We start from the raw sequence: 9,995 nt of genomic DNA, 5'->3' as shown, positions 1-9,995 counted from the left end.
TAACTTAGGAGGGTTTACTGGCAGATACCATGGCTTTTACATGGTTCTACCAATTACTGAGCAATTACATGTAACCTAGATCTGGAGGACACACGGCAGCCTTGTAATGTATTCCTCTCTCCTAGACAAGAAGAAGGCAGTTAATAGAAAACACTCTCTTTTTTTTATTATTATTATTTTAAACTATAAACCCCTCCACAATATTCCTGTGTGACATTATTAAAACTCCACGTCAATATCAAACCCAAAGCAAAGGCTGCCATCCCATTAACACATCAGTTGTGGGATGATCGATAAAAATTCGCTTTAAACTGCACCATATGTTGCTCCCCACAAAGTTTTATTATTCAGATTCATCAGTTTGTACCTCAACCCCCATGCAATTAAATCTCATTTAGCAGCACTGACCTTCTGATTTGAACCCTTCATTCCTGCAGCTGGTTTGGAGTTTTAAGAGCACTTTTAAATAAGGAAAATGCAAAATGTCTGGGAATTAATGGAGGGGTGGGGGGAGCATTCCATGGGGCAATCCCTCCTGTGCTGGAGCAGGGAGGGGAAAAAAACAAAGGGAAAAAAGCCCCAAAGAGTGCCAGCCCATTTTCCCGTGCTGTAGCCTATTTGTAAACATCGTTAATCACGGATTAGCAGATGGTGATGTTAATTGCACCTGTGGAAGTAACGAGACCTCAAGGTTGATTACATTTACAAACCGGGATCGGGGCTGCGCGTTCCGGAGGTGCCCCGTGGGCAGCAAACCCATCCTCGGCAGCATTCCCATTCCCATCCTCAGCAGCATTCCCAGCCTCAGCAGCATTCCCATTCCCATCCTCGGCAGGATTCCCATTCCCAGCCCCGGCAGCATTCCCATTCCCATCCTCGGCAGCATTCCCATTTCCATCCTCAGCAGCATTCCCAGGCTTCTCCCTTCCCCTGCCACCAGCCTGGCCTTTGCAGAGGGAAAGGTGTCCCCTGTCCCAGAGCCATTCCAGCCTCCAAAACATCACTGGGACCCAGCAGTGAATTGGGTGGAATGGGATTTCTCCAGCTGCTTTGGGTGGAATGGGATTTCTCCAGCAGTGGGGACACCCTGAGCACAAAAGGGAAACGTGGGGCAGGAGCTGAGCTGCTCTCCCAGCCACAGCTCCCTGGGTGGATTTTGGGAGATGGGACATTGGGGTTCTCCTCTGGCTGAGATAAGGCAGTGCTGGTGCTGAACTCATCTTGTGAATCAAGGAGGACAAATATTTTGCCGCTGTGCTTAGAGACACTTTGATTATTGAGAAATCATTCTGGAAGGGCAATTAGTAAATTTTAAAATCAATTTGGTAAATAAGCCTCTGAAAGGAATCCATGACAAGCAGCAGGGAGGGAAGAATTGACTTTCAAATTACAAACACACACTTTATTCATATCTAAATATCAAAGAGACTCTATGTACAAACAGAAGTAATCAGGAAACGTTTTGATCTTGCTGATGTACACAAAAAATGACAATTAATGTCCCCCTTTATGATATAAAGCTGGGAGTTTTTTACAGTTACATTACAGGCACGATTATAGTCAAGCTTAAGGCTAAAAATAATGAAAGACTATAAAAACTACATTTTAACATTTAAAAATATCCAGGAAATTAACTAGAGAAGCAGGCAATGATCCAATTAATGGATTGCATTTATTAGATCAGGGCAAATGGCACAGCACAAAGCTCCAGCACCAAAGGTGGGAGAGAGCAGAGGTCCCCGTGCTCCTCAGAGCCTCAGGATGGGGCTGGGGCAGGAGGACAAAACATCAGCTCCATCCAAAAGTCACTGCAGGTGGGGAAAATGGGGCTAAAACTTACCAGAGAGGGAAATGGGATCAGAGGGAACAGCAGAGCCATGCAGAGTGGGATTCAGTGCCCTCACAAGCAGCAAAGTCCAAGTTATGGACTCAAATTCTAAAATTCAAGCTCAAGCAACTCCCAAAAAGCCTTGTCTGATGCCCCAGTGCCAAAGCAAGGTGCTCCATGGATACAGGAGTGGGGAGTTCACAGGAGAGTGGAGATGGCTGCTGGAGTGGTGGCCAAGCAGGAGCTCCTCCTCCCACTGCAGTGGACACAGAGGTCCCAAAGCTCTTTGGGAGCCTTCCAGGAGTAAAGGAGCTGCTGCAGGGTTCCCCAGCTGCCTCCTGCACAGAGGGGCTGAGCAGATGGCCAAGCACAGCCTGACAGAGCCCGGCTTTGCCAGGCACACAAAGCCAGGAAGTGCCTCCCCACTGCTGAGACGAACTTAAAAAAATGGAAACAAAAAGGGAGAAACAGCAGTTCTATGAGATGGGAAATAAACGTGCTTAGCTGTAGGTGAAGGATGAAGAAATGGCTTTACCCTGATCCCTGCTGCTCCAGAGGAAGGATTCAGTCAGCCAAGCGCTGAATCCTGGAATCTTTGCTCTGGAAAATGAGCAAATCTGAGCCACGGGCACCCTCTGCTGGGGCACCCTGGGCTGCTGAGCAGCTCCACGGGGCTGCCAGAGGCCTCTGGGCCTGCAGCCTTTTCCTCTCAGCTTTAAACCAGAAAAAAGGGCAAATTCAGCCCCCAAAATGCACCAGCTCTCAGCCCACAAGGCACCAGCTCAGGGTTCTCCTGCTCCCTGTGGATTTGGGTCACACAGCCCTGTCTGTATGATGGTGTCACTTCAGAGGGATTTGGGGTTTGTCCTTTTCCTCAGGACACACCCCAGGCACCCTCCTCTCCCTCACAGCCACAGAAGGGAGCCCTGCACACCTTTCAGGAGCTCCATGCCCTGTCCTCCATCCCAGACACCGGGAGTGTCCCCAGTGCCTGGGACACACAGGGAACACCCCCACAGACCAGGGCTTACAGACTTCATTGAGCTCAGAAAAAACTCCTAATTAGTCACTCAGAGTGATTTACTTATTCATTTGGAAGTGGGGAGGGGGCAGACTGAACGGAATTGTTTGAAATTATCCCTAAAGGGCACTGTAAATTAAGTGTTAATGAAGAATCCTATGCAAAGGGCCACGGTAGCTAAATAAAATAATTAAGGTGCTGAGTGATAACGTTCTTTTGGCTCTCAATAATTTAACCAGCCTGGTTTTTCAAGCAGGACAGCTGCAAATGGAGCCACCCCGGTGCCACCAGCAGGACAGTGGTCCTGGGGCACCTCAGCCTCCAGTAGGATCAGCCCAGCTTGGAAAGGAAACTTCCCCAGAAGGAAACGAGCTCCAGATCCCTCTTCCCACCTAAAGGACTAATCACACTCTGGATTTACATGACACAAAATTGATTAATTGGAGTCTACAACCAATCTTTACAAAAGCTTTATTTCCACGGGCTCCATTTCCCCCCCCCACTCCAGATGTTTGCCAGCCCTTGGCAGGGCTGCACACCTGGTTTACAACCAAACACAGAAAATCCAGCTCCAGAGGTTCCCAGGCACAGCTGGCACTCAGCAGCTGCTGCCCAGGGGCACAGGGCACTTTCACCCACAGCCCAAATTGTCCCCAGAGCTCAAGTGATGCACAAAGTCCCCAGTGCAGAGGTGCTGGCAGCCATCCCTGGGTGTTCTCCTGCCAAAAGTGGCTGCTGCCAGACCTGCCTGCCTTCCCACAGCTGCTCCTCCCAGGTGTTACCTACAACGTCAGGGGTCTGCCTTTGGTGTTAAGTCAGGGATCTGGTGGCTTCTGCAGCAGCCAAAATGCAGCTCAGGTCTCTGGGGTCTCCCTGGAACTCAGAGTGATGGTGGAGACCCTGGGAAGAGCATTTCCATATCCACCCTGAGCAGCTTCCCCCACCACAGAAAGAGGACTTCAATCTCCATGCCTCCGTTTCTGGCTGCAGATGGAGTGCAGGAGGATACCTGTAGGCAAGCAAAAATACATAAATATTAAGGGATTTTATTTTTTTCCAAACCACAAGAAAAGCATTCAGTGTGCCTGGATGTCTGGCTGTTAAGTGCAGAAGCTGCGGGGTTGGTGCCCAGAACTGCTCTCACCTGCAGCCACGGAGACGTTGAGGGAGTCGATGCCGGGGTGCAGCGCCCTGCCGGGGGGGATGGCCAACATCTGCTGGCACTGCAGCTGGGTCTGCAGGGAAAGGCCCTCCCCTTCAGTGCCTGCAGGACACACACACTGCTCAGCTCAGCCAGCACTGCCACTCCCTTCCCCTCCTCAGGGCACTTCTGGGTGGTGCTCTGTCTCTGTGACACTCCCCAAGCTCAGCCACCTCACCAGCTCCCACAGAACAACCGAGCCCCAGAGGGGAGCCTGGCACCTTCCTCCCTGCCCTCCCTATGTAGCCCCACATTTCACAGAGAAAAGCAAGGCACAATTCTTCCCAAGAACATTTCTGGGTTTCACAATCTCTGAACATCAGAGGAAGAAAACACAATTCTTACCATTTGCCGTGCCTGTGTTTGTGCCAGAGCAGAATGCAATGTGGAGATTGTGTACCCACAGTGATGGTGTTTTGTTTCCTTGGCCTCTCAGGGCCAGGTGTGTGTGTGTGTCAGGACTGTTGGGTGACAGTCATGAGATCAGTGCAGTGTGTGCAGGGTTGAGTGCTTGGCAGATTCAGTTTAGATGTACAGAATAATACAGTATAAAAAAGTAATTAATCAGCCTTTTGATATCAATGGAGTCCTGCTCCTCATTCCTCCTTTGCCAGGGCCTTCTCAGTGCAGCCATACCCTGCATCTGCCCCCCATCATCTGAAGTGGTTTTGAGGAATATCCACACAGCACATGAGCACAGAGACCCCGCGGGGAGCAGAGCGCCAGCAGAGAGCTCCCCGTGGGCACAGGCTGCTGGCACTGGCACGGGGCAGCTCTGCCCCAGCACACCCCACATTGCCAGGGACAGCTCCAGCCTTCCCAGCACACACACACACCCCCCAAGGGCTGGGTGCAACTTGTGCATGCAGACAGTTTAACCAGAGGCTTCAATTGATTAGTTGTTAAACCAGGCAGCAGCCCTGATATGTTTGGGCTGATACACTGGTGAAACAGAGTTGAAATCTATCCCAGGTCATTAGTAGTTGTTTGACTCACACTGTCACAAAGGGAAATGGAAAGGGAGAGGCTTTAAACAATGCTGTGTGCAGACAGGTGAAAATGCAGAGGGCCCTGGACCTCCCAGCCTGCCTGGCTCCCCAAAGAATCCTTTATTCTTGTTATTTACAGCAGCACAGGCAGCTCCAGGGCTGCAAGGATGGCCAGCTCATCCCAAACACCCCTGGCAAACAGGCCCAGCATGTGGCACAGTGCAACAGCCATGCCCTGAGCTGGCTGAGCCCCACACCAGTGTGGGGGCACGTAGGCCCCCTGATCGCACTGCCAGGCCCGCCATCATTCCCAGGTGGGTTTTATACCCTGAGCACACAGGGATGGAACTGCCATCATTCCCAGGTGGGTTTTTCCCCCTCATGTTTTACTGGGCTGCACTTTGGGTAGGAAGAGGATGCTTTGGGTGATGCATCCTGCATCACTTTCCCAGATGGAATCAGTCCTGGCCAAATTCCCAGAGGAATCAGTCCTCCCTGTGGCTGGGGTCAGGGAGCCCTCAGAAGCCCCTGACCCCACCCTGACCAATCCCTCCCTCCTGCTGTAACAGCCAGCAGAGCACACAAGGCCTGGGGGACTCAGCCAAGGTCACAGGCTGACACCAGGAATGAGAGCCAGGCCTCCCATGGCCCTGCCTGTCTCCTCACTACTCCAGGGATGCTTACAAAAGCCAGAAATAGTCTCCTGGAAAGGTTTTACACCTTACAGTGGTATTTGCCTCCTGAGCCTCTCAAACCACACTCCCACAGGACTCTCCAACTGGGACAGCAGCAATGGCTCCTGCAGAAATCCTCTCCTGCCTCTCATAAGGGTCTTACAATTCCCAATAAAGGCACCAATTTTGCCTCCAGCTTTTACAAAGCCCTGGCTGCTTAAAATAATTAGGAGAGATAAATTCGGAGCAAAAAGACTTGCACAGTGTGACACAAGGGAGGGAGTATTGACTGAATCAGACGAAATCCTCGTTTAGACTGGTGAACAAAACGCTTCCCACTTCAGATCTTTAACTTGCACCTCTCAGCTTCGTCCCTCACTGACAGAGCTCAAAGACCAGAGCTTGGAGAAACAACAAACCACATTTCCTGCCCCACTTACAATTAACACCACTCACAATTGTAGATCCCACTGCAGGAAATTCAGATCCAGCAGCAGAAAAATATGCAAAATTAACATCTCCATAAAACCAGCAGCTCTGTGAAGATCCTTAAACCCCAAGCTAAAGACTGAAGGTCTAAAAAGAACAAATTACCCAGAAACTCTTCTTACTCAGCCATCTAAGTGCTCCCAATCTGTTCCTGTGTGCACCAGGCTCCCAGCCTGAGCTGTCTGTCGCCTCCAGCAATGACTCCAGTGCAGACAACATTAAGCTGGACTGTCCAAATCACTCTCTGCCAAGCCAGCGAGGATGCCAGGAGGGGGAACTGCAGCCTGCAAATGCTTAACTTACAAGACAATCTGTGTGGTGCCAGGGAGCTCAATCCCAGGCTGAATTATCTCTGCTGCTCCCTGCAGCTGCAGGAATGCTCCATATTCACATCCAGGATGTTTCTCCCAACCAGCCCAGCATCAGGCGACCGTAATGTTCAATTTTCTTTTCAGCCAAGAGTTAGTGCTCAGCAGAGAGTTGAAATCATTACTGCTGCAAGGTCCGGGAGCTCTCCTCATGCATCTACCAATCAGCCTCCAATCTCCCCTGACAAAAGGATATTTGGACTTTTTCCTGGAGAAATCTCTCATAACTCAAGGTAACGACGCCGCTGCCGCTCCCAGCCCCTGCCTGTCTGCGGGTGCTGCCGCCGTTTGTGGGATGCATTTCTTCGTGGGCAATCAGCAGAGCTGCCAGCCTCCCTGCTCCCCCTGGAATACAGCTCCACACATCTTGTAGAGATGCCAGATTTGCAGCGTTGTCTTGTCAGTGTTTCCAGGAGTTCAATAAACATTTTAATTAAAGGAATATCCTCCGAGCCAAGCCAGCCCCAGCACGGGGCAGGATGACAGCCCCTCCCTGGCTCCTGGCCAGCAGGACTCTGTGTGAAAGCTCCAGCCAGCTCCTGTGCCAGGTGACAGAAGCAGGGGACATGGCACGGCCACACACAGGTGCCTGGAGCTGCATTCCTGGGGGAATTTCTTTCTCCAGCTGCCACAAAGCGGCTACTCCCCTTCACCTTCTGGGAGGCTGCACAAGTCCAAACTGTGCCTACAAAAGGTGAGAGAGCGGGCAGAATTCCCTGCAGGAATTGCCCAGTTCAGTGCTCAGGGAAGTGGCAGCCACTGCTCCAACAGGGAGGAGATTCCTCTGCTCCTGCTCCACAGCCAGCACGTCCTGCCCTCTCCCAGGTGTGCCCTGACTGCTCTCAGGGGTGGCTGCAAAGCCCAGCTGTGTACCAGACCATGCCCAGCTTTGTACCAGACCATGCCCGTCTGTGTACCAGACCATGCCCATGCCCGTCTGTGTACCAGACCATGCCCAGCTTTGTACCCAGACCGTGCCCAGCAACAGCCCCTGGTGGTTTTTCCCAGACCAGACATTCCAGGTTTTTAAGGGGAAATGTGGCACAGCTCTCCCCGAGCAGCTCTGTGCAGGAAGAGCAAACACCTCCAGGGCTCTCCCTCAGCTTGGGGCTCAGAAAATCCACACCTGGGGCTCCAGCACAGATCAAAATACAGAACACAAAGCAAACACCACCCTGCGACTGCCCTGGCACCAAAACTGCCCCCCAGACCCTCCTCAGCTGCTGAACTCTGGGTGCATCCACAAACTGCTCCTGCTGGGAGCCCCCTCAGCTCCCCCCATTCCTGCCAGCCCCTGCTTCACTCACAGCCACACCATTCCATCATTCCCTCTCAGCTTTTCTTTCCCAGACCTGGAACAAGCCCTGGAGTGAAGCCCAGCCCCCAGCTCTGGAAATGGCAGTACCTATCACTACAATAAGGGGTTTGTCCCACCGGAATTCTGAGCAGCTGATGACAGGGACACCTTCCACATCCTCAGGCCTGCTGGCTGTTCCCACCACTTCCCAGCCTTCTGCACTTTTAGCCTAGAAAAGGAAAGAAATCAAGAACTGCCAATTACTCAAGCTTAAAAAGAACTCGTGTATGCAAGCACTCTATATTTTACATTTTCAGTTAAGCTGTCTAGGAGTTTTTATTGGCATGCCTTCAATTTTTACCTGCAAAGGGCTCCCTCTCACACCTCACTGCACAGGGAGAAAAGATTCCCAGCAGCTCCCCCCAGCCCTGGTTCCTCCTCCATTCCCTGCTCCAAAGGCTGCCCAATGCTGCCACCGTGTGCCTGGGCCCTGGGAAGCTGCTCTGCCACACATCCCGAGGAGAAGGGAGACAAATCCCAGCACCCCCAGAGCTGCAGGATTGTCCTGGTACCTCCAGCTCCCAGAAAAAACAGCCACCCTCTCCCCCTACCTGCTGGAATGGGGCTGGGGCTGTCCCAGCACAGACACTGCAAATAACTCAGGGCTTCCCCTGTGCCTCCCCTCCATGTCATACCTGCGGTGTTTGAGTTTTCTTGAAAAAAAGGAAAAAAAAATTCAAGTGGCTCACTGTACCTTCAGGAAGCCCTGCAGATCATCTGTGCTGTACACATCAAAGACCTCCATGGCTCCAGCGCTGGCTTTGCTCACTATGGGAGTCAAGGGGCAACTGCAAGGGGAAAAGAATGGACAAGTGTCACACGAGAGGAAATGCAGGGGAATTTTTAGATCCCGCTCACTACACGGATGTGTTGTCCTATGGAGAATAGGAGGGCTCAGGAATTAACCCAGGAAACGGGTCACAGGAGGGACAACAGCAACACAGAATAGGTTAAACAAGGAGAGCCCAGGGAGAGCCTGGAACCCCACATCCCACAGCCTTCCTGTGGAGCAGCAACATCCCAAATCCCGCTCTACACAGATCAGCCCCAGAAATCTCCCTAAACAACAGCTGAGTGATGCAGGCTGGAAACCTGTCTGTGAGGAAAAGGGGCTGGAGGAGCCCATACTTTCTGTGGCCTGTACCCATTTCTTGTGTGTCTTGTACCTATTTCTGTGGCTCGTTACCTTTTGCTGTGTCTCATGATCTGTTTCTGTGTCTCGTACGTGTTTGAGTGGCCCGTACCTGTTGCTGTGGGTCGCCACCACTCTGTCCACCCCCAGGAAGTACGCGGAGCGCAGCAGGGCTCCCAGGTTCATGGGGTCCTGGATGTGCTCCAGCACCAGCCACAGCAGCTGCCGGTCCCCGCTCTCTCCATCTCTCTCCTCAGCGTCCCGCAGGCTCCTGAAGGGCAGCGGGGCCGCCTCCAGACACACTCCCTGGTGGGGCCGGCCCCGGCACAGCGTGTCCAGCGCCCGGCCCGGGACGTGCAGCACGGGCACCCCGCGGGCCGCGGCCTGCAGGGCGAGCTCGGCCCTCAGGGGCCGCCCGGGGCCGCCGCGCTGCTCCTTCAGGAACAGCCGGAACAGCGCCCTGCGCGCCCGGGCCAGCGCCAGCCAGCACGGGGCCACCCCGAACAGGATCTCCGAGCCTTTGGTCCTCTCCAGGGACGGCGCCCTTCGCTCCAGCCCCTTCCCCGTGCCGGCCCGGGGCGGGTCCTGCTGTGCCCGCCACAGCTCCCGCCCGGTGCGCGACCCCCGCCCGGCCCCCGAAGCCTCCGGGGGATCGCGGCCTCGGGGCGCTCCTTGCTCAGCCCCGCGGCTGGAGCGGAACCGGAGCCCGGCCCGGCACAGCCGCAGGGCCCGCGGGCACAGGAGGGGCAGCAGCGCCCGCTCCATGGCGTGGGGGGAAACAGCCAGCCCCGCTCCGCAGCCCGGGCACGGACGGGGCTCGAGGGGATCCCGGCGGGGCACCGGGAGCGGCGGACGCGCGGTTCCGGCGGCCCCGGCACGCCCCGCGCGGCAGCGCCCCCTGGCGGCCGGCGGGGATACCGGGAACGGGAACGGAGC

At 53.8% G+C, this 9,995-nt stretch overlaps 1 protein-coding gene across 1 annotated transcript; it reads right to left on the bottom strand.

Moving 5' to 3' along the window:
- Nucleotides 1–3,056: 3,056 nt before the first annotated feature.
- Nucleotides 3,057–9,921, bottom strand: MRM1 (mitochondrial rRNA methyltransferase 1). Its single transcript, XM_030962677.1, has 5 exons — nt 9,172–9,921; nt 8,622–8,715; nt 7,976–8,096; nt 3,994–4,113; nt 3,057–3,858 (listed from the first exon to the last, which is right to left on the bottom strand). The coding sequence occupies exons 1-5, from the start codon at nt 9,822–9,824 to the stop codon at nt 3,809–3,811; spliced, it is 1,038 nt and encodes a 345-aa protein (XP_030818537.1). The 5' UTR covers nt 9,825–9,921; the 3' UTR covers nt 3,057–3,808.
- Nucleotides 9,922–9,995: the final 74 nt, after the last annotated feature.

Source organism: Camarhynchus parvulus, chromosome 19 (genome assembly GCF_901933205.1).
Source record: "Camarhynchus parvulus chromosome 19, STF_HiC, whole genome shotgun sequence".
In the NCBI taxonomy this organism is placed as follows: Eukaryota; Metazoa; Chordata; class Aves; order Passeriformes; family Thraupidae; genus Camarhynchus; species Camarhynchus parvulus.
Note: the sequence above shows the minus strand (reverse complement) of the source record. Positions and strands in the feature narration are given on the sequence as shown.

Bases quoted from the DNA above. Each gene is read 5' to 3' on its own strand.
- MRM1 (XM_030962677.1), bottom strand. From the start codon at position 9,824: ATGGAGCGGGCGCTGCTGCCCCTCCTGTGCCCGCGGGCCCTGCGGCTG. The intron at 8,716-9,171 runs GTACGGGCCACT...TTCCCCTTGCAG, and splicing joins GTGGCGACCCACAGCAACAG to TTGCCCCTTGACTCCCATAG. The intron at 4,114-7,975 runs GTACTGCCATTT...TGTGTCCTGCAG, and splicing joins ACCCCTTATTGTAGTGATAG to GCACTGAAGGGGAGGGCCTT.